Consider the following 27,594-nt stretch of genomic DNA (forward strand, 5'->3'; position numbering starts at 1 on the left):
ACTACTCAACTATATATCAAACTGACAAAATGTAATGTTCTCTTCTAACAATCCCTAAAGAAAGACTCTTCTTGGCCTCCAAATACACCTATTAGTGCAAAATTCCGTGCTACTTGAGGTTAGACTAAGTGACTATACGGGTATGCTAGTGAATAATGTACATATGGTGTCAATAGAGGAGTGTTTGTATGGTGGAAATGAAGTTTGTATGGCAGGTGGTGACCGTACGTCAAGTGTGTAGCCAAAAGTAGTAGTCATACGGTGGAGATATGCCAATAGTTGCTGTACAATGTGCAATAGGTCCATATAGTGATTAGGAGCAGATGCATTGTGTGTAATCGGATCGTACAGTAGAGAAGGGCAATATGGTGGAGGGATGTGCTGCAAATGGAATGGAGATCGTGTGGTGCTAGGATGGAATCAGCATATGATGTTAAGGACAAAGTGAGCCCAACATCTTCAAACCTCGCCACAATGTAAGAACAATTAGATGTATGGTTGCAGAATAAGGTACGCCTTCCTAGTTTGTTGCCAAATGAAATATACAAATAATATTTGCCACAAAATGCAAGAAGAACACAAAGAGATATACCAAATAGAAATTATAGTTGCAAGCAAGGTTGATTCTCTAGTTTGCCAGACCTAAGAAAAGTTATCCAATAAGCAGAATAGGGTAGGATTAAAAGTTCAACAATTTAAAACCCACCAAAGCTGCACAAGCTATGTAGGGAAGGTCTTTCACTTCTGAAATGCCAAACAATAGCAGAATTCGCAAATACCAAAATAAATCAAGTCACATACCTACAACATCTAACCTGGCAGACATATATACCCCATCGAAGGAAACTCCCGAGGTAGAAACAAGGTGCTGACACATGACATGACAAACACCTATGCCTACTGAAAATTAAAGATGGGCCCAAGATATACATAAATTGATCGGGACCCCAAATATAAATTATCATTATTTCATTTTATTTAATAAGGGGGATATTACGTAGAAGTCATCAATCTTGCAACCAATACCTTGATTAGAGTTGTTCTTGCATGCATTTTTTAATTCAAGATTAAATTATCATTAGGCATAAACTAAGCAAATATAGTATTTTAAGATAAACTTGTTGGGTGGATATTTTTCAACCAACAGTTTTGTGAAAATCCAGTTGCAAAATAGGATGACCAACCACAACATATGAGACAAAGTCTCTCCTACCTTTAAGGGAAGGCTCCCCCTTCTCACCGTTCCTTGCATCAACTCAAGGTAAGAAAGAAGTTGAGAGATTTATAAGGGGTGTCACCAATAATCTTTCCTCTTAGCTTTCAGGAAAGAATCCAATTATTTGCAGAGCGAGTAATGGGAAAAATGAAATCTCTAACTACACTTCTATCTAATAGCTGGAAACAATGATACCAATAAACTCACACTAACTCAAAGGCTGGTTGAAAGCATATCAATTTGGCTCTATGTTCCGTTTTAACCTATTCTATAAAAATAACCTCTATCATTGTGGCACAAAGACTTCCAAAAGCAGGGAACTCTAAATATTTTTCATGAATTTGAGATGGTAATACAAGCTACAGTCAAAGCTTCTAGTCTAGGTATTACCACAATCAATCCAAGTCAAAGCTTTGGCTTTGATTTCTTCTTAACTCACTATGCTCTTATTATTGAACACACAATAATAATATGAATCAAAGAAAATAGGCACAAATTATAGTCAAAGCTTCGAATTCAGCTACTTCTTTTATTCACTTTTCTCCCAAATTTGTATTACACAATCAAAGTTATGTTTGCACAAGTTTGGTAGAGCTTTCTTGTATACAACAAAAGATGATTTTTACAACGAGGGGACACTCCTTTATATATGCAAAGGAGTTGAGAAAAAGCCAAAAAAAGTGGGAGCAACTCAACCAACTTTGACCTTTTCTAACTAAATGAGAGAAATTATTGGATTACATCTCACGAGGACATGAAAATTGAATTACATGTAATTACACAATTTCATGCAATACATCCTCTCCAATCTACAAACATGAAAACTAAAGAAAGAATAAGATAGAAGAGAATTGAAACAATCCTAGGGAATGTTCTGAAGGGCCTTGTACTTGGCGATGCTTGTAGGATCGAGGAATCTTGTATACTGCACCACAATATCCTCTTTGATGAGTTTCTAGTTGTCATTTGAAAACTTGATGTGATCAATCTTTTTCTCGTCTGAGTTGTTGTGAATTCTCTTTTGTAGATTGACACATTTTGGAATCTCTGACACTTTGAAAACCTTCTCAATGGTGTCCGAATGTAAACTCAAAACAACTTTCCATTAGCACCTTCAAATTTATTTATTTTTTGAAGAAAAGTGCTTGGCACATTCCACACAAACTCAGGTTCTTGGACAGCCATTTGAAAAATGGAGACCAAATGAATTATTGCTTCCTGAGGATCAAAGCATATCTTCTTGACAAGATGTTTTTGTTCTTTGAAGAAGTTCTATCATATCTTGAAGAGTGTGTTGCAACGTGAAGATGAAAACATTTTCCAATGAAATTGGATCCATGAAAACTTTGGGACTTGAGTTACAATGACGAATCCATGAGGGATTAGTGTTCTAAGTATGAATTAGATACTTATGGAATGCATGTGATGGCTGAAAATGAACCGGAAGGCATATGTATTTGGGTAAAAAGGGTCAAAATTAGACTCTTAAGGGTGGATTGCATGTGGGGAAAGATGGGCTTTTGTGGGTATGGTCAAGAATGCAAATTGAGATGCATATGGATGTATGCAAATGATGAGTTTGGTGTTTAAAGAGTGACTTTCTACCAAAGTCGGATTCTCCGGATGCAATGACATGTAAAGTGATTTACATGTAATCATGACTCAATGTAATCACATAATTAAGTTCAAAGGATGAGATTACATGTAAGTGGATTTGGAAAATGGATTTATATGTAAATGCATACGAAGGATTGAATTATATGTAATAGAGGACGAAGACTAAGATTACATGTAATTGCTCTCAATATGTAATTGCATATGAAGGAAATGGATGCAATATGCTTTGACATGAATTGGTGGGATACGGAAGGATGTGATGCATTTGCATGGAAAGGTGGAAAGTGAAATGGATGCAATATGCACTTGCATTCTTGGGAAAAATTCTTCAACTTTGTTCGAAAACAAGCAAGCAAAACAAAAACATACCCCTTGCTTTGACTTAAACTTGACAAACTTCTTCTACATGCAATTTCGATTTAGGAGTTGGGAGGTTTTTCAAGCATTGAAAAATTGAAGTTTTTGTCTTATTTAAAGGAATTTTGCACAATACATGGTATGTCTTTGAACAAGTGTACAATAACAAGCCATAAAATGCAACAAAATAGCAAGATAAGCATGAATTGACAAGCATAGTTGAAAGTCTCTACTTGTAGATAAAAGAGCCAAAAATGGAGGAGAAAGAAGTTGCAATGAAAGACTTGTCTCCAACTTTGAAACTTTAAAACGAAAATTTGACCTTTTCAAACCTTGCAATAATGAATCCAAATTGAGCAATAGATGTGGCGTTTATGGATGGAGAAGTAAAAAATGTTCCCTTAAGTCCTCAACATGCAAGATGTTTTTGCTAAATACCAAGTATTTGGACGTTTTTGACCAAAAACGTGATCTCAATCTAGCATTATGTGGATTGGTTTTGGCATTGGATGTCAAAAATATAACTTCTAAAAGCAATGGAATGCATCAATACCACAAAACACGTTCCATAAATGCAAAAATGTGATCCCAAAATGCCCAAAATGTGGATGAAAAATGCAGATGTCTGGGCTTTTTTGACAAAAATGTGGCTTTTTAAAGAAAAAATCTGGGTTGTTTTTGGCTTGGATATGCAAAATAATGGACCCCAAATGCATGTGTAAGCATTAAAACTCAAAAATGCCCTCCTCATGATAGATTTAATAGCATTTTTGTGTTCTTGGAGCAAATCGTGGTCTCAAGGAACAGATTTATGAGATAGAATGCAAAAATGCACTCTATAGGAGGCTTTGCATGTTTTAAAATGCAAGTTATTTGCTCCTCTATGCAAAATGCACTCTCCAAGTTCTTCTGCATGTTTTAAATAACATTTATATGGAGGCAAGAGGAAAAATGCACTCTCCAAGCCTCGTTACATGTTTTAAAATGCATGTAGGTGCCAATCTATGCATAACGCACTCTAGAGGCTTCATTACAGGTTTTAAAACTTGCAACATGGGCAAACAATGCAAAACTCACTCTTGGACCCTCATTACATATTTCAAAAATATGCAACACGTAACATGCATTTGACAAATTTGACTTTGGAAGGCAAAAACGTGGACTCTAGATGCAATTACATGTAAAGTGGATTACATGTAAAGGAGGTTTTAATGCAAAATGGACTCTAAGAAGTCCATTACATACATTTATAGTGCAAAACGCACTCTTGGAGGTCCATTACATAAAAACATGTGAATGGGTTGAAAGTTGCCTTTACATAACTTAAATGATCAATTAAGTACATGTTTAATTGGTTTTTGAGGAAATATCAATTAATTGGTTCTAAAATAATTTTTACACTATATAGTTTAATTACTATGTGCAAATATCATTCAAAAAGTAATATTTACTTAGATGTTTTAAATTAAAACATAAAATAACTCAAAAATTTAAATCAAACTATATAGTTAAGAAAGTCACTTAAGTGAAAAATTTAAAAAGCAACTCAACATGAAAATATAACATAAACTGCTCTATAGTCAATTAAGTCATAAATTTAAGTGATAAAGTAACTTAAAAACATAATGTAAAGTCAATTTATGTTATATTTTTCAAAAAATGAATGGCAACATTAAAATATAACATGATATTTTAAAATATGCAATTGCATCTTGAGGTAAAACTTTTTGGGCACTTAAATGGTCATATCTTTTGATAGTCAAACCCAATTAAGCCCTAAAATATACCAAATCAAAGGGAAAGTCGAAAGCAAGGGCTTGAACAAAACTAAAAGACCAAAAGCAAATGAACAGACACTCAAAAATGCGAAAAAGGATGTTGAAGGCTTCAAAATTCAAGCATAGGCTCACCAAATAGAAAAATAAAAAAGACTGGACAAAAGCCTTCAGTAAAAGAGTTCATTATATGAATTGGGATCGATCAATTGACCAATGTCAACCAATTAAATAATTTATCAACTCAAAAAAAAATGAAACTAAATTGAAAAAGTTTCGTACTGTTACCTACATTTTGTAGTGACAGAAAGCAGGACAACAAAACTCAAATAGGTGTAACCTTAGGTAGATTTTAAGCAACTTAAAGAAGTAATAATTAAAATTAGCTTTTGTTGCACTGCATAAATGCTAAGTTACCAGTTTGAGTTCGGGATGGAAGAACTGGGTCGCTAGTACATCAAAACATTGAAATGGGGTTTGGGGTTGATTTGGCTCATTAGTACATGTAATATATATATATACACCTTAGAAAAATGATATAAGATTAGAATGCCATATAGTATTATAAAAACAACAAAAACACTATAAACTTGTAATCTTAGCATCATATCTATTAGCAACACCAAAATATTAAAGTAATATCAAGCTCAAGTATCATTGTTTAGACTTTCAACAATTAGAACTTTATGCTAAGTTTCAATCATTTGATGGATTATCTAAATCTTCATCAAAGGCATTAGTTGGTTTACAAACATTGTCAATGTTACTGGGATTAATTGCACTAATAACATTCTTGCTTTCCAAGTTGTCCAACACTTTTTTCTTTTTCATTTTACAAAGAGCTTGTTTATTTATAATTAACATTCTACTTGAAAAATATTATATAAGTAGCTTGCAACTCCCTTCACGTATTGATGGTATTATTAATGTTTCAAATATGATTTATCACTATACAGAGCTTCCAATTATTTGGACAGGGGCTATTATCAACAATTGGATATAAAAAATTAACTAGAAGAGATCTTGAGGGCTAGTTTAATTTGATGTAATAAATATTTGAACATCTGTAAATTTTGTTTGTAACGGTAAAAATATTTATTTAAATTCTGTAATAGTTGTTTTGTGCACTAAATATAAAATGTTCCAAATAGAATTTTACTTGGTTTGCACTTGATCTACCTGGGTCTTCCCTAAGTCGACCTAGGTTTGACTCGAAGAAACAAACTTGCACGGGTTTAGACCCAAGTGGAACCCAAAAGGGAACCGCGACCAGGACCAAGAAACGGTTCAAAATTCACCTAGTTCGAAGGGCAAAGGGGAGAACTAGGTAACTAAGCATAAATGCTATTTTATTGATGGAATACATGAAAATAGTAATAAGATCATTTTGTAGCTCTAAAGCCTCTTATCTGTGCTAAATGTTTCTATTATCACTTATGATCTGTAGTGAGCTATTGACAAACTCTTATCCTAGTCTATTGAAGTAAACATGTAGAGACCGACAATCGGTAACATATGGGTTTGAATTTTGAGTACAAACCAGATCTTGTAGCAAATAAACCTTTTTCCATTGTAATATCTATGTGATTAGCCAAGTGATCTGTGGCAAGCATCTGTAAATGGATATCCTAGATTATTAAAGAAGATCTTTTGAAACTACCATTACATTTGGTCTTCCATTGTGAGGGTTTGATCCAAATTTCAGAAGTTTCCTTTACTATATAGAGGAAAGGAGATGTACCAAAATTTTGAACTCAAGAATGTCACAACAGAAAGTTTAATATAATTCTGTCGACATATAAAAGGCAATGTAAAGGAAAGAAGATCCTCTTCAATAATAAAGACAACCTTGGATCAAAATAACATGTGGGTTTTTTCCTTAAAGTTGTATTCTTAAATGCAATATTTAAGAGTTTGATGCAGCCTCTTTCTAATATACAGTAATATTAAAGACATCCCTAAAGCCCCTAGTTTGAGAGTTAAGTGCTAAATTTAATTGAATGCATTTCTTTTGTATTATAAGTAGGAACGCAGATCAAGTCCTCAGCATGATATGATCTCATCATGTAACATGTTTGAAGTGTATGTAAATAAATTTCAGTTCCTTTTAGACCTTCTAATTGCTTAGCTGTTTTCTTTAAATTTTGTAGCAGCATTTGAGTTTTATAACAATTAATGCTTTCACAAATAAAGATAGCATTCCTTTCTTGAAGTCACTCTTGTACTCCTATTATTCCATCTACAAATTTGCAGTCACCGGTAAAGAATTCTCAAAATTTTCAGTCTTTAACTTTTAATCTTTCCTCTCAAAACAGGTTTCTGCAAGGCCCAGAAACTGATCGAGCAACTGTGAAAGAAATAAGAGAGGCCATTGATAATCAAATGGAAGTCACTGTGCAACTAATAAACTATACGAAGAGTGGTAAGATACCAATTAAACTACTTGGAATCAATTGTGCATAAGAAATTAGCAATTACCCCTTTTAGGTACTACACAGTTATCAATTGCCCCATTGTAGTAGAAAATTGACAAGGAACATTTCTTTTATGAAATTCAAATGACATACTGCTATCTTATGAATGTATCTTTTTCAAAATATTATCATAACTCACATCATCTGCTTCTTTTTCTCAGGATTTCATTTAGCTGGTAGCAGTAATCCTCATTATAACATTCTTCTTCTATCCAATTAGTTTCTTTCTCTTCTGTTTTAGTTGTTATAACAAAAAATTTAGGAACTACTTTTTAACACAGGTGCTAAAAGTGGAATTTGTCATTCAGTTCGTGACATTGCTTTTATGGTTTAATAGACCATTTTTCTTCTTATTGGAATCACTACATCTAAATATCATGAATCAATTTTCTTTCCCATTCAACTCCTTGAAACAATATTTGTATACTATAACTCGGAAAGAAATATGGGGAAAATTAATAGCATTTCGTTGATGTTGAATATTGGCCAATGTACATGACAAATAAAATAATGCTAGTAGCTAACTTAATGACATGTACATATTAGGATTTGGAATAAAATTTCTAATGCCCAATGATTTTGAATTCTTATATAGGAAAAGCTATTTGATTCTGATGTTGCCAATAGATATTTACAATAAATAACTATTTGCAAATATTCACATATTTAATGTTTGGTCTCAACATTTTTTTGAAGGAATTTGTACCACTTTCTTCATCCTCTCAAGAATCACCATGTCATGTCTCGTTTTCTCAGATAGGAATTAATAATAATAACAAAATTTATAATAATTGATATAAAATCATAATATAATTGATTATTTAATAATATATATTGTTATTATCAATAATAATAACAATACAACATATATTTGATAGACAAATAATGTTATTGATCTTATATATATATATATATATATATATATATATATATATATATATATATATATATATATTATAATTTAACAAAAGACAATGATCATATTATGATAAGCTTCAATAATAATACGCTGATGGATATATCGATTAAATAAACAGAGAATAAATTTGTCAACATAATTGACAACTTATATATGTATGTTGATATGCTGTCAGTGTTGATATCAGTTATGTTAGTGTTGACCAAAAAGGATGAACATGAATATGCCAAAGATGCCACATTGACAGGGAATGATAGCAATGATAATTTGAAGATTCATATTTCCAAGTATTGATGGGAGACAATGAAATGAACATCGGCAATCTTTACACACTAAATTGCAGCTATAGACTTGGGCAGTGACATATTATGATTTAACATGAATGATTAAGAGTTAATATACAACGATGATAACAACGAGGATAGTTACATCAGACAGTGATTTGACTCACAAATTATATATAAAGAGTTTGATATTAACAAATTAACTTGTATTCATAAGAAATGATCGCCATGTAATCGGCTAAAGAACTGTGTCCAAACAAAACAAATGATTCAGTTAATAATAATTAGTTATAGCAAAGAGATGCTATTATGAATTGAATGGATGTGATCCATTCCAATTGACACTTCAGACAGGTATAAGGTAGTATTCATATTTTCTTCCCAAATCAGGGAGGATAATTATTGAATACATACACAGCGATCATAAGATATTGCAAGAAGTCAATAATAGAGATGGCAGAATAAATCACAGAAGATGTTGTATATATTGCAGATGATAATACTCATATTGCAGAAGATAATATACTTATGGCAAAGGATAATATATTTATCCAGAAGACAATATACATATCACAGTACACACTGAAGATATAGATCAATAGTAAAGGACAATGCTTAAATACTTGTAATGATTACATACGGGAGCCTATATATTCAGTAAGATCAATATTATACAGGGTGAATGGAATTACATTTAAACAGGAATTATATTAAAACAGAGTGACAGGAAGGGACAGTCAGGAGGTTGATTAGTCCAGAATTAAAAAAATCGATATACATAAGTGTGTTTCCTAGCGATTATTCAAAGAGTTTTTCTATTCTTGTGCTGTCAATCACTCATCAACAGGAATCTTTGGAAATACATATACAGTCAGCAATAACAAAGGAATAGAACAAGATTTATATTCTGGTTAATCCTCTTTCTCATTGAACACCATATGGGGCATCAGATACAAATTCTCTGGGTTTTCTTGATAGGAATTGATTAATTGTTCGAAGAATATGAGATTTGTTATCCAAAAGTACAGATTCTTGAATATACCAAGACATTTTACATACATAGATCAACTATCATATCAGATTGGAACTTAAAAAATTTATCATAAATTTGCATTTTAACTCTAATGGGCATTTATCAATTTTCAGGCCATCAATACAACAGATATTTGTATGATTAGGACTAACACCCAGCAAGACAGCAATGACATTGTCCATATCAGAAATTTTACTAGATATATTGCTTGAAAACAGTATCTCTCTGATTGAAAATAACCTTAGTTATTATTATTATAATGAAAACTGGCAGTTACAGCAATTGACTTTTTAATGGGGCATTAATGTCATTACAAATTAACCCATTCAATCCATCATTCAATAAATATTTAATTCATCACAAGATCACTTAGAATTCTCATGGAATCAATCCACTAGGAGATTGAGGATAAAGCAGGTAAGAATAGAGTAGCCAACCAGAGTCAATGATTCAACACCGCATAAGCATCAAAACATACAACTGAAGCAACAATAGCCAATAACATATCATGGATGTAGCAAATACTACATCAGTCAAGAAACCAGAACTGGCCAATCAATGGCAATGTAATTTGCATATCTTATAAGAAATTATGTAAACATAACTTATAATCCCATATCAGTAATAATCACTATTGGCATATGCAAACCAATTCATATCAGGAACAATAGTCAGTCGATATTATTTCTATATTTTCAGATCAGAAAAGTTATCTAGAATTGACATTATTCTCCATAAACTTCTATGTAGATTTCTTATTACATAATTAGATCAATCTTAAGGAAATTTGATATATAAGGGTGACCATTGCAAATCAAGATAACTTCCATCTATTGTTACTCTTGCACTTGTGATAAGTATATTTTTATTATTCAAATTTACTTCGAGTACAAGTTCAACAGAGAAAATATAAGAAATTGGTCCCAAAACCCTATAGGATCGAATTAGAATCATTACACGCTGTTGGATAAAATTGGTATATTCTAATTGCTTTTAGTATGAATGAGCATAATATGTGAGAAAATGCTTGGTTCTCTAAGTTACCTAAGTTATTTGATAATGATGCAGGCAAAGGATGAATAACTAGGGCCAAAGGCACACCCAGCTATCCAAGCCACCCTGCAAGAGTTAACACAACGGAAGAAAACACGAGGAACAACACCAAGGAAAGAGAGAACAAGGATATATTTACTGATTCATTAAATATTCAGCATACATGCCCAGCTGTAAGGGCTTCTGGGTTACGGCCAATTACAAATGTACAACTTCCAGATCTCCAAATCAGCTTTTTAAATCCACATATCTCTTTTCTTTTGAACTCTCCCCCAAAAATCTGCCTTAACCTTAAACCTAAACACCCTACTTATACTTGCCAAAATGGCTTACGGATAATTCTAGAACATAGAGAAACCACAAGTCGGGCCTCATCAAATATAATTAACTATACCAAAATTAAATGTGAGCAAAGTCGGCCCAATTGGAACTAGGCAGAGTGAACTAATGTGCAGGATTACAAAGAAATCCAGGATGCTCCTGCATCAGACAACCAGAGTTGGGAAAAAAATAATTCTCCTGAATCATGCAAGTGTCACACCTTGAGCTGAATCCAACTCAGACTGAGAAATCCATGTAGCATCTTCAACTGGTCTATTCTTCCACTTCACCAAATATTCATAGTAATCTTTTCCTCTTGTGCTCTTACCAACTCTTTGATCCAATATTTGTTCAACCTCTTCGATTTGCTTCTTAGGATAATCATCAGGTACAACAATTTCATCCTCTGACTCATGATACTTATACAAATCAACAATATTGAATATAGGAGATATATCCATGTCATCAGGTAACTCAACTTCATAAGCATTACCACTATCAAACTTCTTCAAGATCTTACAAGGTCCAAATTTCTTCATCTTCAGTTTACTGTATGTTCTAGTTGGGAATCTTCCTTTCTTCAGATGAACCATCACCTCATCACCAACCTGAAAATCATGGTGTCTTCTAGACTGATCAGCATTCTCTTTATACTTCTGATTACTTTGTTCCAATCTCAACTTCACTTCCTTATGCAAAGACTCCATAAAATCAGCAAATTCTTCTCCTGCAGCGCTTCTTTTTTCTTCACCAACAACATCTCTCAAATCTGATATGCCTCTAGGATGCATTCCAATAACAATCTCAAAAGGTGTCTTCCCTGTACTCCCATTCACAGAATTGTTATATGCAAATTCAGTTTGTGCCAATACTATCTCCCAATTACTTGGCTTATTTCCAATCAAACATCTTAGCAAATTACCCAAGCTTCTATTCACAACCTCTGTCTGTCCATCTGTTTGTGGATGGAATGTAGAACTAAACTTCAACTCAGTACCCATCTAATTCCACAAAGTCTTCCAAAAATATCCAACAAACTTACAGTCTCTATCAGAAATAATACTTCTTGGTAATCCATGCAATCTCACAATCTCTTTAAAAAAAAGTTCAGCAACATGCTCAGCATTTGATGTCTTCTTACATGGTATAAAATGAGTCATCTTAGAAAATCTGTCCACTACCACAAATATGGAATCATACCCTTTCATTGTCTTAGGCAATCCAAGAACAAAATCCATACTAATGTCAGTTCAAGGTTTCTCAAGAACAATAATAGGTGTATACAAATCAGTATTTTGACTCACTCCTTTTGCAACTTGACAAACTCCACAACTCTTTACAAATTTTTGAACATCCTTATACATTTGTGGCCAATAATATTTTTCTTTCAGCAAACCCAATGTCTTATCAATTCCAAAATGTCCAGCTAATCCACCACTATGCTTTTCCTTAATTAGATTCAACCTCATAGAACTTCTAAGAATACACAATTGTATACCTTTGAACAACATACCTTTTTGAATGAAATACTCATCATACTTACTTATGTGATCTGTCAGATTTGGTGCTCTGCACTCTCTCCATGCCTCAGAAAAATCAGGATCAGCATCATATAACTCTTTCATCTTATCAAAACCAAGAACTTCAACCTTCATTTCAGTCAACAAAGAACGTCTTCTACTCAATGCATCAGCAACTTTGTTAGTAACTCCACTCTTATGCTTAATCACAAATGTAAAACTCTGCAAATATGCAACCCACTTCATATGTCTTTGATTCAATTTATGTTGACTTTCCAAGTATTGTAAAACTTTATGATCAGTATACAACACAAACTTCTTAGGCATCAAATAATGTCTCCACTTCTTCAATGCTTGAACAATAGCATAAAACTCTTTATCATACACAGAATATTTCCTTCTAGCATATTCAACTTTTCACTAAAGAAAGCAACAGGCTTACCTTCTTGACTTAATACAGCTCCTATTGCATTGCCACTTGCATCACATTCAACTTGAAATACTTTGTTGAAATCAGGCAAAGCCAATACCGGTAATTCTGCAACTTTTTGTTTCACAATCTCAAAACTCTTATCAGCTCCATTTGTCCACTTGAATTCCTTTTTATCTCCCCTCATTGTCTCAGTCATAGCATTGCAAACAACACTGAAATTTTTTATAAACTTTCTATAAAAACTAGCTAAACCATGAAATGATCTTAACTCACTCACATTCTCAGGTGTAAGCCATTCCAAAATTGCTTTAACCTTCTCAGGATCCATCTTCAAACCATCAGCTGAAATCACAAATCCCAGATACACAATCTCCTCTTGCATAAAAGAACACTTTTTTAGATTAATCAACAACTTTTCCTCTTTCAACCTCTGTAATACTTGTCTAATATGCTCAAGATGTTCTTCCTTAGTCTTACTGAATATCAGAATATCATCCAAATAAACAATCACAAACTTACCCAAAAATCTTTTCAGAACTTCATTCATTAACCTCATGAAAGTACTAGGTGCATTAGTCAAACCAAAAGGCATAACCAACCATTCATACAAACCATCTTTTGTCTTGAAAGCAGTCTTCCATTCATCACCTTCTCTAATTCTGATCTGATGATAGCCACTCTTCAAATCAATCTTGGTAAAATACTTTGCTCCACTTAAACAATCCATTATGTCATCCATCCTTGGCATAGGAAACCTATATTTCACTGTTATCTTGTTAATGGCTCTGGAATCAGTACACATTCTCCATTCTCCATTCTTTTTAGGTGCTAATACAGCAGGTACAGCACATGGACTCAAGCTTTCTTTGATCAAACCTTTCTGCAACAACTCATGCACTTGTCTATTAAGTTCTTCATTCTCTGTAGGTGTCAATCTATATGGTGCTTTGTTTGGAAAACTTGCTCCAGGAATCAAATCCATACAATGACTTATACTTCTTACTGGAGGTAATCCATCAGGAAGATCATCAGCAATAATGTCTTTATATTCATTGAGCAATTATGCAATTTCTTCTGGCACTTGGTCAATACTACCATCTGTCACTCGGTCACCACTATCTGACACTCGGTTAGCATCATTTTCTTGCACTTGGCCTTCATTGACAAAACCTGAATTTCTTGAAATTATGGCAAAACAAACCTGATTCTTCTTCACTTCCTTTTCAAATTGTTTCCCATTAACCATACAAATCTTTACAGTAGTACAATGAACCTCATCTGGAACTTCAATCAAAGGCAACAATGTTTGTTTCTTCCCATTCACCCAAAGAGTATATTGATTCAATCTTCCATCATGTACAACATGTCTATCATATTGCCAAGGTCTACCTAACAAAATATGACAACAATCCATGGGCATAATATCATACAAAACTTCATCAACATAATGTCCAATTTTAAATTTCACAAGGCATTGCTCACTTACCAATATCTTATGCTCATCTTTGATCCATGAAACATGATAAGGTTTGGGATGTTTCAGCCTCTCTAACTGCAACTTGGTAACCAGCTCTTCTGATGCCAGATTTGTAGAACTCCCACTGTCAATGATCACTTTGCAACATTTTCTAGCCATCTTACATCTTGTCTTGAAAAGACTTTTCCTTAAAACAGGTTCCTCATCACTTCTTTTATTACATAAGGTTCTTCTCACCATCAGATTTTCTCCAACCTCAGGTCCACTTGGTGAACTTTCAATGTCTTCTTGAATCACAACATTTCTATTATTCTGTCCACTTTCAGAGGATCTACATTCAAAAGATCTATGCCCTTCTTTGCCACATCTAAAACAATTACTATGAAATCCACTTCTAGAATAGGAATTACCTCTTCCCCGATAAGAATTAGTGCCTCCTTGGTAAGAATTACCACCTTTCCATTCGTTCTTGCATTTATCATCACTCTTCCATTCAGATTTGCCTTTATCTTGCATAGAATTGTCAGATCTACTACTTTCTCCATAAGATCTACCTCTACCTCTTTGGAATCTACTACCTCTACCTCTTTGTCTTTGTTCATGCTTCTTTGTCAAGATCTCCTTAGCCTTCAAGGCATACTGGCATGCTTCTTCCACACTTTCCAACTTCACAAAACTTATCTCATCTTGAATTCTAGATCTCAATCCATTAATTTACTTTGCAATTTTCTCAACATCATCATCCACATGTCCAGATCTGATGTCCAATCTATAGAATTCCTCGGTATATTCTTTCATAGTCGTGTCCCTTTATTTCAAATTTTGCATCTTTCTCAATAAGCTAACTTGGTAATCAGCAGGAAGGAATTTGTTCTTTACCTTGTTCACCATCTTTGGCCAAGTTCTTATCTTCTCCTTTCCTCTCCTTTTTCTATCAGTTTGCAAGTGCTCCCACCATAATGATGCATGACCTTTCTGTTATCAGGAGTGTTTTCATACTCAAAGAACTTCTCCATATCAGAGATCCAATCCAGCACAGTATTTGTATCCAATTTCCCATCATAAGGAACAACTTCTACAGCAGGCTTTGAATTTTCCCTAGACAATAATCGCAACAATCTTTCCTCATCTCGATCTTCTTCAAGTTCTAGATTATGGTTTGGTGCTGCTGCTTCATCATCACTTACATCTTCAAGATGTGCTCCTCTCCTCTGGGCTGTCTCCACAGCATTTAATCTAGCTGCAATTTGTCTTAACTGATCCAATATAGTGTTATCAACATTATTTCCTCTACCACAAACCATCTTTACAAATCAGGTTCCTACAAGATCATAACCCTCTACAAGTTATAGGTCAAATCCACAGATCTGCCACCCTACAACCAAATCCAAATCAGGGTTCTACACGATCCAATCTCCACAAGGATGAACTTCAGGCTTTGATACCAATTGATGTAGGCAAAGGATGAATAACTAGGGCCAAAGGCATACCCAGCTATCCAAGCCACCCTGCAAGAGTTAGCACAACGGAAGAAAACACGAGGAATAGCACCAAGGAAAGAGAGAACAAGGATATATTTATTGATTCATCAAATATTTAGCATATATGCCCAGCTATAAGGCCTTCTGGGTTACGGCCAATTACAAATGTACAACTTTCAGATCTCCAAATTAGCTTTTTAAATCTACATATCTCTTTTCTTTTGAACTCTCCCCCAAAAATCTGCCCTAACCCTAAACCTAAACACCCTACTTATACTTGCCAAAATGGCTTACAGATAATTCTAGAATATAGAGAAACCACAAGTTGGCCCTCATCAAATATAATTAACTATACCAAAATTAAATGTAAGCAAAGTCGGCCCAATTGGAACTAGGCAGAATGAACTAATGTGCAGGATTACAAAGAAACCCAGGATGCTTCTGCATAAGATAAGTAGGAGATATTTTCCATAGCAAGTCAAATTGTGATATTGCTATCAGGATTCAACTGAATTTTGATAGCAATAGCACTACCTAAGTTACGTTTTGTCTCTTATCCATAGAAATTTACATCTTTTTTCATCAGGATTGCAGCTGTGGAATTATGTCCTAGCAGCAATTTACTTTCAACAAATGTGACCAATACTATTGATTTTCTATTACCTGATGGATTTATAAGCTTGTAATGCAATAGTATTTTGTCCTGCTACATCTTCTACAAAATATTCTATGGTCAATTTTCTATAGGATTATCTTGTTTGAGTTTGAGAACTAGATTCCGAAAGGCTAAAGTAATTAAGGTAAAAGAGCTCTTAAATGTAGGTTGTATTGTGTATATTGGAAGAAAACTATATTAAAAAATCGGAAAGAAGAAATATTATAGTTGCATGGAGATGCGTCCTTAACCCCATGGGACACGTACTGGAGATTGGGATGTGTCTTTTGTTGCTCGGTGGCAATTTTGTAAGTTATGGTGACCACAACATACAAAACTGTGGGTAGTTGGCTATTGACAATTTTTAATGGTCAATTACAAAAAAGTGATTCCAGCCATAACATGTGAGACAATGTCTCTCCTACTTCTCAAGGAAGGCTCTCCCCTCTTATTGCTACTACGATAAAAAAAAATCATTAACTACTTATTTACACTGAGCTAAATCAGGGTAGGACATTCATCATATTCTCATATTTCAAAATAGATGTTACTATCGCAATGCAATGTAAAAAAACAATAGTGTAATTCACTTACAAAGTATTTGTTGGAGCAATAATTCCAATAAAGGGAAGATTAGATGTAGGATTAATCTTCAATGTACCAACATTTTATTTAACTGAGAAACTCATCAAAGCACAAGAAAGAAATGCATGTGAAGCTCAATGTCTCCAACACGTATTCCACCTTATATGCACAAACTAAGAAAATAAAAGTAGCTCAAAGTCTAAAGTTACCTCCTTATTTGTGGTCCTATAATAGCTTCAAACTTGATAAGCAGCTCAAAGTCTGCAAGAACAAACCTGAAACAAAATTATAACTCTAAACATGATAAGCAACTGAAAATCTGCAAGATTGTGTTCAAATCCCTTTTGAACAATAGTGCAAAACTTGCAATCAACTCAAGAATGAAGGCAAAACTCAGTCCCCTACAAATCAATGACAAATGGCCATGAATGAGAGTGAAAATGCAAAAAGATAGGAAGAAAAAGACCTATTCAAACCTGAAAATGAAGATGCTTGCATAAGGACGAGATGTTTCCTTGCATTCACATGTTTAAATACTTGCAATCAATGCTTTATATGCTGTTTTTGATGATGAAGCTCAAAAACAGGTTTTAAAGCACACAATACATGCCATTGATGGGTCATTTTTATCACTGAAACAAAAAACGGGATTTGCATTGTCTTTTTCATGCAATATTAATCATGTTTTTGCTGTTACAACTCAAAAATGGGTATTAAAATGCTCGCTACATGTGCTAATAATCATGTTTTTTTCTGTTACAGCTGAAAAGAGGTTTTAAAATGCTCATTACATGCAATGAATGAGTTGTTTTTGAATTTCCATCCACCAAAGCAGGCTTGCAAATACATGCAATAATAGATATGTTCTTGCATGCCCAGGAAAGTGATGAGCTTTTTGGTTGCATTTTCATTTAATAAACAACATTTCAAATCGCTTTGCCCAAAACGGGCTTTAAAAGTCATTTTACAAGCGCTGGAGATTTTATTATAACAATATATCATGTAAACGGGCTTTTAGAAAGCATTTACATGCTTTTTAGTTTTAAATAAAACAATGATAGCTTAAGCTTGCAATAAAAACAGATCGTTATAAGCCATTTGTATTTGTTTTAATGACTTTTAACATGTGCAAACTTGTCAAAAATCACCATCCAGCACTAAAGACTCAAAGTGCATTTTAAAATGCACTTTATATGTATAAAATTGCATTAAAAAACAAGTAAAATGGTTCAAAATTTGCCATCGTGCACTTTGAGTTTAAACATAACTCAATATGACTTAATATGTGTGTTTCAATGGCATTTACATGCCCTTGGATAATAACGTGTGCTTGTTTGCATTTAAAACATGCAATTGACTATAAAATCTCCACTCTAGTTGTTGACGGCTTTTTGATTGCCAAAGGCATGTATCTTGAACGTGCAAAGGCTTTTAAAATTGCCATGAGTAACTGATGGCGGGTTATTTTGGTCTTTTTGCATCTCTTTGAAACTTTTTTTTAAAAGCACATATTTTCTCTTAAAATTCCCCCTTATATGATTAGTGGATTAAAATATTGATAGAATTTTAGAAATGCCTTGCACGTATGAAGTTATGCAATACTAAATGAAACTCAAATTTATTGTACATAAGTTTCTCATGTTTTTAAATTTACAAGTAATTATAGTTTTAATGCAAAGATATGTAATGAGACTTAAAAATCCACCTTTACATAAGAAATACATTAAAAACTATATTTAAATCTAATCAAAATGGTTAAAAATTTTAAACCCATTTTACATGTATATGACTTTTTTGGTTTCTTGCAATTGCCAATAGAAAGCCCACTTTTGAGAGAGATTTCATGTAATTATAGTTTTAATGCAAAGATATGTAATGGGACTTAAAGGCCCACACTTACATAAAGAATTCATTAAAAACTATTTTTAAATCTCATCGAAATAGTGTGAAATTTTAAAATGGGGTTCTATACCCTAAAGCATTTTTATTTCATGCAATAATCAATAAAATGCCTACTTTTTGAGGGATTTTTAATAAGGATATGCAATTAGGTCGAAAACCCCCACTTGTAGCATGCTTAATTCCTTAATAGCTTGTGCTAGACAACTTTGTTTGAGGCCTAAGATAGCTCCAAACAAGGGGAATTTCAAAAGACACAATGTTGGGGGAAAAAACATTAAAAGAAACACACAACACTAAGAATGTTAAAGTTTGTAGCTATGATAGAGATCTTTATCTCTCGAAATTTGGATGTTATTACCGTTATTGTCATCTTTAGCTGAAAAGGACACTTAAGTTTAATTTTGTAATATTAAATATAAATGACATGTCATTCACATGCATTGAGGCATGAATATTCAAAGAGTCATAATTAATTATAGGAGTCATGAGAATCTCAAGAGACCTTCAGTTATAATGTGAAGAGTCTCTCCTATTGTTATATATTTGCATCAAGCAAAGGATTTTGTACACTTGAACATTTTATTATCAATAAAGATATTTTTGTGTTGTGTGGCTGGGTTTTTCCCTTCATTCTCGAAGAGTTTTCCCAGGATAATTCTAGTGTTCTTTGTTTATGTTTTCTCTCTTTCTTATTGCCGATTATCTTCATGGATTTATGGGCTCTAGTTTTAACATGGTATTAGAGTCAGTAGTCTCACGTAGGGTGGTTGTAGCATCATCTTGGAAATTCTTTTCTCTTTGCATGCAACTTTATCTAGTGTTCTTGATTTAAACATTTGGATGTTATGTTTTGTTTGAGATTATTGTAGTTTACATGCTTTTTATATTTTTTTATTGATACAAATTTATGTTTAAATTATATCCTCATTCCATATACTTCGGGGGTTATGTGAGAACTCTTGATGGCACACAGTATTTGCACATGATCTTATAAGATACCATTTCAGGGTCTTCATTCACGAAAGCATCAAATATTTTATGTTAAATTCCTAAGCATATACTTCAGACGGAGATACAACCTGGAATATGTTACCAATGGAACACCAATCATGGTTTATTTGTTTCTACATTAGTTGGTATGGAATCCATGTTGTCTGGATATATGATCGGCGGTTATCAAGAAGCATGTATTGCTTCATATTGTGGATTGTCCTGTGTTGCATCTCGCTTATTATAACAATAACCGTACGTGTCTATGTTTCTACATTTTATTTTGATTGATCCCATGCTTGTAACTGTCATCTCTGTTGAGCACTAGAGCTTTGTTAGGGATGGCCACACGTGCTGCCAGATCTCTTGCAGATTATTATTGTTGAACATGGACAACAGTTTTTTTGTGCATCCAGAGATAAGTTATGTGTTTATTTATGCGGGATGCTTCATCAGTGTTCTTATTTATATTATATATTTTGATTAATTGTATTCTGTATTTATGCATTTTGTTTTCTTTTGGAAGTTGGACATTTTTGCATCGTGTCTCTTTCCTTGCGTACGGTGGCCTCATTTTAAAAATCCACATGGTTCATGCATTGATGTGGCATCGTCTTTGCATCATAACTCTCGACGGTTCTTGGGAAGATATCAATTTGCGTTGGAGCTGAAAATATATTTGATAGTTTGATTAAAGCTGGCTATCGTGGATGGTTACGTTTATATGAATGCCTTTTTTGCAAGCTTACTTGAAGGCACGCGTTCCTGCTTATGGATTCAAGGAAAGAATGTTGGCAACTAAGCTTCAACCTAATAAAAGATTAATTCTATTCTATAACAAATGGAGAAGGAATGTTTGCAATCAAATGGTTTTGCTCCGCTTGATTGAGCCTCTGTTGTGTGGTCATCATTGCAAGAAACCTTCATCTATATCTGATTGTTATTCATAGGGAAGTTTCCTGCATATTCTTTTGTGATTTTCGCTTATAGTGTTCAGATTTTGATAAAATGATCAATATCGAGGAGTATTTAATGAGTATTTTGTGTAAAGCTCTTTCATCTGAGTGTTGTGATCTCTAATTTTGATCTTTTGAGCAACCTCTACAAATATTAGGTCGAGCTATTCTAGGATGGATACTTGAGGAATCCATTTTTTGGCAATAAGAGGACTGCCCTAGCTGAAAGAAGAATCACTCAGATTATTCATTTGAGATTACAATGGAATTTTCTGAAGAAATTTATTCAAGAAGATAAAAATCTCTTGATAACATACATGGTGTCTTCTTGCAATTTATTTTTTGATTTGTCCTTTAACTAGGAATAGTGAATATTCTAATATGGATCTCTATTAGAATTATCATTAATATATACTTTCATTGTAGGAGAAAAGAAATGATTAAGAGGGGGATGTTTTAGCTTCAGAGGGAGGCTTCATAATTAAGAGGGAGTACTTATGGAATCCTCATCCTCTCATAGATGCTTGTGATGCTTGTGGTATTTATAAAATTTGAGACTTAAATGGAATCAAATCTTAGTTTGTTATTGCCTATTTTATTCGTGTGTGAATAAATGAGATTGTAAGATCAGCTATGATAACTCTTTCACTATGCGATAGTGAACATCATGTTGAGAGAGTCCATGATGTCATCACATTGAGAGATCCCGTGATGGGAGTTGGATGTCATATTGAGAGATTCCATGACAGTTCACGTTGAGAGAGTACGTGAATAAAGGCTTAGCTGTGAGTCTTACAAATCTTTTCATGTTGAGTGATTCTATGAAAATGACTCATTGTTACAAGTTTTCATGTTGAGTGATTCCATGAATATGACTTATTGTTATAGGTTTTCATGTTGAGTAACTCCATGAATTATATAATCAGAATTTATCATTGACATTTTTGGTTGCATCTTTGTGCGACTGTTCAACGAAAGATCTCTCTCTTGCTAAGAGGGAGTGTTAAAGCTTGTAGCTGCGATAGAGATCTTTATTACCATTATTACCGTTATTGTCATCTTCAACTGAAAAGGACACTTAAGTTTAATTCATAATATTAAATATAAATCACATGTGTCATTCACATGCATTGAGGCATGAATATTTGAAGAGTCATAATTAATTATAGGAGTCATGAGAATCTCAAGAGACCTTTGGTTATAATGTGAAAGAGTCTCTTCTATTGTTATATATTCGCATCAAGCAAAGGATTTTGTACACTAGAACATTTCATTATCAATAAAGATATTTTTGTGTTGTGTGGCTGGGTTTTTCCCTTCATTCTCGAAGGGTTTTCCCAAGATAATTTTGGTTTTCTTTGTTTTTGTTTTCTCTCTTTCTTATTGCTGATTATTTTCATGGATTTTTGGGCTCTCGTTTTAACAAAGAAAAACAAAGAAAGAGACTTGAAGGTTACTAAAAATCAAGTGCTTGCAGTTAAAGAAGAAAAAAATGTCTTGACAAGCAAAAAGGTGATTAACCTGATGGAAACCCTAAAGAAGGATGCATGAAAACTAAAAAATAAAGGACAACTTGAGGATGACAAATTGCCCTTACGAGGTGTAATCCAATACAGTGAAAATATGGAGGATACATCTACAAATTTATGAGAAAAATTTGTAGAGGTGCCCCAATTTTTTGATGTCAAAATTGAGGACAACAAGGGCTGTTTAGACCATTGCTGTCATCTTATTTATTGTCCACGCACAAGAAATATTTTTTTGAGATCCACAAAGTTATTGAAAACCATAAGAAACTTCATCATTAAAATGAGCAGTAATAGGACAGGAGTTTCAGTGTGTAAAGACAAAATTGGTCTACAAAATACACCAAGAATCAATATAGACATGATGCAAAGACATTGGATTTCAGAAACCCCAACCTTTGCATAACTAGGACATTTAATTTTTGTCTTTTTCACCTCTTTGAATCTAGGCATGCAAAACAAGAAACTCATCATGAGCTTGATTCAATCGTGTCTTGTGGTTGTAAGAGTTGTCACTGAATAGATAAGATAAATTTATTAATGTCCAACAAATGACCACAAATGGGTCAATGGGACTAGACATTAATATTGAATTTGGGTTGTTTCCAATTCCATTGTTATTGTTTAAAACAACATGCAAATCTGCCTTTATTAGGTGAACAATGCATTTTGGTTAGTAAAATTACTATTTTGGCAACTAGGGCTTCCAAATATTCATTAATCTTTTTCTAACCAAGGTGAATGGAAGGGAAACGACCCATATTTGAAAGAAAAAATAAAGGGATTGATAAGCTTTATAGGGTCAAGAAGGCATTAAATAGGGTTCACACTACAACGAAGTGCATAGTGATAAGTAGATGGGAATTGGCACTTGTGGTGGAACTAAATGAAGTATGCTGATTAGGGATGGCTTAACCCCTTGGTTCAAAATACAAGAATTTTTATATATCAAGTGATGGGACAGAAAAGCTATAAGATGGAAGGAATATGTGGGGAAGGGAAAGCTTGAAAACCTAACGAAAGAGACAAATTGAACATTTTAGAGAAATCTTTGGAGATTTTCAGATTAGAGATTGGGGATGCATATGAAATGTAATCAAGGTAACTCAAGTCTGCTATTTCAGTAATAAATGTTCCTAAGGCATTAGGTCAATGTGTTGGAATTCAAGTGGATGGCTTGAAAGTAATGGAAGCATTGATTGTTGGGAACCTCAATCAAACATCAAATGCACTGAAAATGTAGTAGACTTAAAAAAATTCACAAACTTAAGCAAAGATTGGACACCAAAAGGATATCTAGAAGAAAATACTTTGGAAAACATAGGAGCGAAAACCCCTACAAATATTTCTGAGATCTATCATATATATGGGAAAATATAATCCTACTTGGACAAACAAAGTCAATTAAACTTTCAATACTTCAAGATTGAGTCCCAGTATGTTGCATTATGAATGATGTGTTTGGACTGCTGGTGTAACATACCAATTTATAGTGTATCATTTGGATTCTTCTTTTGAGCTCCTACACTTCATTATATTGAATTGATGTAACGACCACTTCAAGGACCCTATGTTCATTGTGCTAACATCCATTAAAAATGTATTATTTCTTGGCAACTTGTTTTTGTTTCATGTAGACTTGTTTCTAAAATGTTTCTCCACTTGACCAATACTTTCAAAGCATTGCTACTCAATTAAAATTTACCACTTTTCAGGTTTTATTGGGATAAAATAGTATTATAAGATATTTCATATCAGACCATTTACCAAGAATACTTTATGCAGGGAAGAAATTTTGGAATATATTTCATCTGCAGCCTATGCGTGACCAGAAGGTAATATTAACATGTACCGTTTGACAAGTTTTCTTTTGTTATTTTGAAGATATAAGAAAACTGCATATTATCCTTGTTATGGATTTTACTGCAGGGAGAAGTGCAATATTTTATTGGTGTTCAACTAGATGGAAGTGAACATGTGAAACCCCTTACAAATAAAATTCCAGAGAAAACAGAACAAGAAGGTGCACTACTGGTATGCTATCTGGCTTTATGTTCTGAAACTCACAAAGTTTGGAGCCTATTCATTCAACTATTGTACTTTTGAAGGAAGAATTCTATTTTCATATGTTGCACGTTCTTTTGTTTATATGTAATGTTATTAATGTTAGATTCTATTTCTATATTCACTGTCAGGTCTACCCATTTCTCGTAGTTGATTGGTGACCGTAGTCATCAATTCTGTCATAGTCGTGAGACCTGGGATTGGTTTACCCATTTTGGGCTCAAACATTGGAAAACTCTTAAGCAAGACTGGTATTTAAAAATCATCAATGCTGGCATGTTTAACAAAAACAATTTACAATTTTATACCATATATAGCAAAAAACCTATGCATATTTTATGCATATTTTTGCTAGCTTATAGACTACAAAGTCTCTCAAAATGACATCGCAGAAATTTCTATAATTGAGTCATGCTGTCATAGTGTGTCTAGTGTGTTCTACTGAGCAATTAAAAATTAGAGAAGCTGTAACATAAACAACAGACTAAAATGAAAAAGGGTTTTTAAAGTATTTTATTGTACAATTAAAAATATTATTAATAATTAATATTTTCTATTAATTTGAATACCCTTGAATTGTGAACCTACAGTAAATCTTCCAAAAATTGCTGGTTTATGTCAGGCTCATCAAGTGATGATTAAAGGCAGAAAAATGTACTGCTTCTGACTGAGTGTGATAAACAATCATGAAGTCTCAAAATGATGATTTGTATACAGGCTTTTAGAAGTTGTCAAATCATATTGCATTTAAGACTTTAATGCTACATGGCTTGCATTTTGTACTGATTTATCAAGGTTACTAATTATAAAAACTATGAGAAGAACAGAACCTGTAATGTTTATATATTTAGTGAAATAAAATGAAAGGTAATTACCTAGGTCAAATTCAATATCAGAAAATATGATAAAGTTCAATAGGCTTCTGTGTATAATATAGCACACCTTTTGTTTCTTCCTGATAGATTCTTGTATGGTCTATTGGGTGACCATTTCACCTTCCAGGTTAAAACAACTGCTGCAAATGTTGATGAGGCTGTTAGAGAGCTTCCTGATGCCAACATGGTAATGAACTTAACTTTGACTTGGGAAAGTTCCAAACAATCATATTTTTGTTCATGGATTTATACCTTTTATATGGCAATCTCATACAACAAACTAGAGAAGTAAACTTGTTAGTATTGCTAAGTTGGTTTATAGGCAAAGTTCTTTTTAATGTCCATTTCTAATGTGTGAATTTGCATTTTGTTCCTTGAAAGTGGATTTGAATTATTTTTGCATATAGATTAAGAAAAATGTTTCCTTCAAGTTGTGTCTCATTGACTTTATCATTTTTGTTAAATGAAAATGTGTAGAAACCAGAGGATCTATGGATAAATCATTCCAAAGAAGTGCTTCCTAAGCCTCACATGAAAAGTAATTCTTCTTGGAAATCAATCCAAAAGGTATTTATTTGCATCTGTTTTGTATTTAAATCATATTATCACAAAGATCTGGAAAACTAAAATGCAGATCATTGAACAATTGATTGAAAGAAACAAAAACAAAGAAACCAAAAGGAAAAGGATAGAGAAGATGGCAACTAAAATGGTTTGTAACTAAAGTATATTAGTCATTTTTTCTGGGCTTCATGTGATAGATGCGTATACAGTGTACACAGTACACTTAAATAGTGTTTTCCACAGGCAGAGGAGTTTCTTTTGAAAAGTTTAACAGCACAAACTATTGAGAGAATAAAACAAAGTCTATTGTTCCAAGCTGCACAATATATGGGTGACCTCAGCTTTGGATCTTACAAGAATAACAGTAAATACTTCCAATGACTTCATATTAAAATCCAAATTGTCAGAGCAAGAAATTTAAACACTGGGAAAAGTAAGTGCTTGGGCTACCTAGTTCTCTTTCTCCAAGGGGAATGATATGATATGATATGATAGATTTTAATGACGTCCACGAGACTAAAGTAGTCTATGGGACCCATGCAATCACCCTCCTGAGTCAGGAGTGGAACTAGTCAGTTGTAAAGTTTTGGTTAACTTGTCTCTCCTTCTCTGAAGTTTGGTAATCAAATCCGCTGCTCTCTTCACTTGATCTTCCTTGAATAAATAGTTGAAGTCCTTGTTCTGCAGTATTTTTGTATAACCAGATCTGATGTCATTGTAAGCTAGGTAGTCTTTGACAAAGTGCTGCTTTGTCTCAACTATTCCCATATTACAAAATAAACATGTTTTGTCTGCCCACTCTTCCTTTGGAACTTGCCACCGACCAGTTTCACATCGCAACTGATGTGAACTAGTTCGAAGTTGTGCCATCAACATTTTTGCTTTCCAGTTAATAGGTGCTCTTATATAGGCCTTTTCATCATGACTAGAAGTGGGATTAAATTCTTTAATGTAATAAGATTTTTTCCGCCCTATGCGTCTTGTCCACAGAATATTGCGAAATTTTTCATTGACAAACTTTTTTATTTTTATAATGTTATCCAGGCAAGTTTGGATGTTGATATCCCATTTTCGCATCCATTTGTCATTTTGCTTCATCCATGTGCTTTTCCGCCTCACAAGTTTTTCCTCTATGATCAACTTGGGCCAACGATGTGTTTCCAGCCCTTGGGTTTTCTTTAAGTAGCTTATCATGAAAATATCATATGGGATTCAAAGGTCAAACACAATTTTCAGCATGCATTGAATCTTTCTGTCATAAAATGCCCTACTACTTTGTCCTTTTGTAATGAAGTGCCCCTGATTTATTTTGATCTTGTTTGCTAAGAAGATAATGGATAACATTGACCAATGTAAAGGTTTTCTGGCTGTTTAGAAACTGAGTTTGAAATCATTTTAAGTTTATTCCATATATCAACTTATCTTCAACTTCTCGGCGATAAGTTATCTTATCACGAAAAGTATGGCTCCGTGACAAAATACATACAGATATCACCCAGAAATCTTCAACTTAACGC

General features: G+C 33.4%; 2 protein-coding genes across 9 annotated transcripts in view; one reads left to right on the top strand and one right to left on the bottom strand.

Moving 5' to 3' along the window:
- LOC149578339 (phototropin-1A-like) overlaps positions 1 to 27,594 on the top strand; it is a 338,062-nt gene that overhangs the window by 125,398 nt on the left and 185,070 nt on the right. For all 6 annotated transcript variants that reach the window (XM_089828327.1, XM_089828331.1, XM_089828325.1 and 3 more), the window contains 5 exons: positions 7,281 to 7,387; positions 24,360 to 24,409; positions 24,504 to 24,608; positions 25,641 to 25,700; positions 25,991 to 26,080. In XM_089828327.1, the coding sequence (XP_089684453.1) occupies positions 7,281 to 7,387; positions 24,360 to 24,409; positions 24,504 to 24,608; positions 25,641 to 25,700; positions 25,991 to 26,080 (412 nt within the window). The remainder of the gene's footprint in view (positions 1 to 7,280; positions 7,388 to 24,359; positions 24,410 to 24,503; positions 24,609 to 25,640; positions 25,701 to 25,990; positions 26,081 to 27,594) is intronic.
- Positions 1 to 27,594, bottom strand: part of LOC149578340 (uncharacterized) — a 260,414-nt gene that overhangs the window by 47,268 nt on the left and 185,552 nt on the right. For 2 of the 3 annotated variants that reach the window (XR_016364299.1, XM_089828346.1), the window contains exon 2: positions 17,410 to 17,461. The exons of the other annotated variant lie outside the window; for it this stretch is intronic. Coding sequence is in view for 1 of the 2 variants with exons in the window: in XM_089828346.1 (XP_089684472.1) it covers positions 17,410 to 17,461 (52 nt within the window). In the remaining variant the exon portion in view is untranslated. The remainder of the gene's footprint in view (positions 1 to 17,409; positions 17,462 to 27,594) is intronic. 3 annotated transcript variants of the gene reach the window in all.

The sequence above is a fragment of the Cupressus sempervirens genome, chromosome 1, assembly GCF_028749045.1.
Source record: "Cupressus sempervirens isolate cs-2001-9-10 chromosome 1, ASM2874904v1, whole genome shotgun sequence".
Classification (NCBI taxonomy): Eukaryota; Viridiplantae; Streptophyta; class Pinopsida; order Cupressales; family Cupressaceae; genus Cupressus; species Cupressus sempervirens.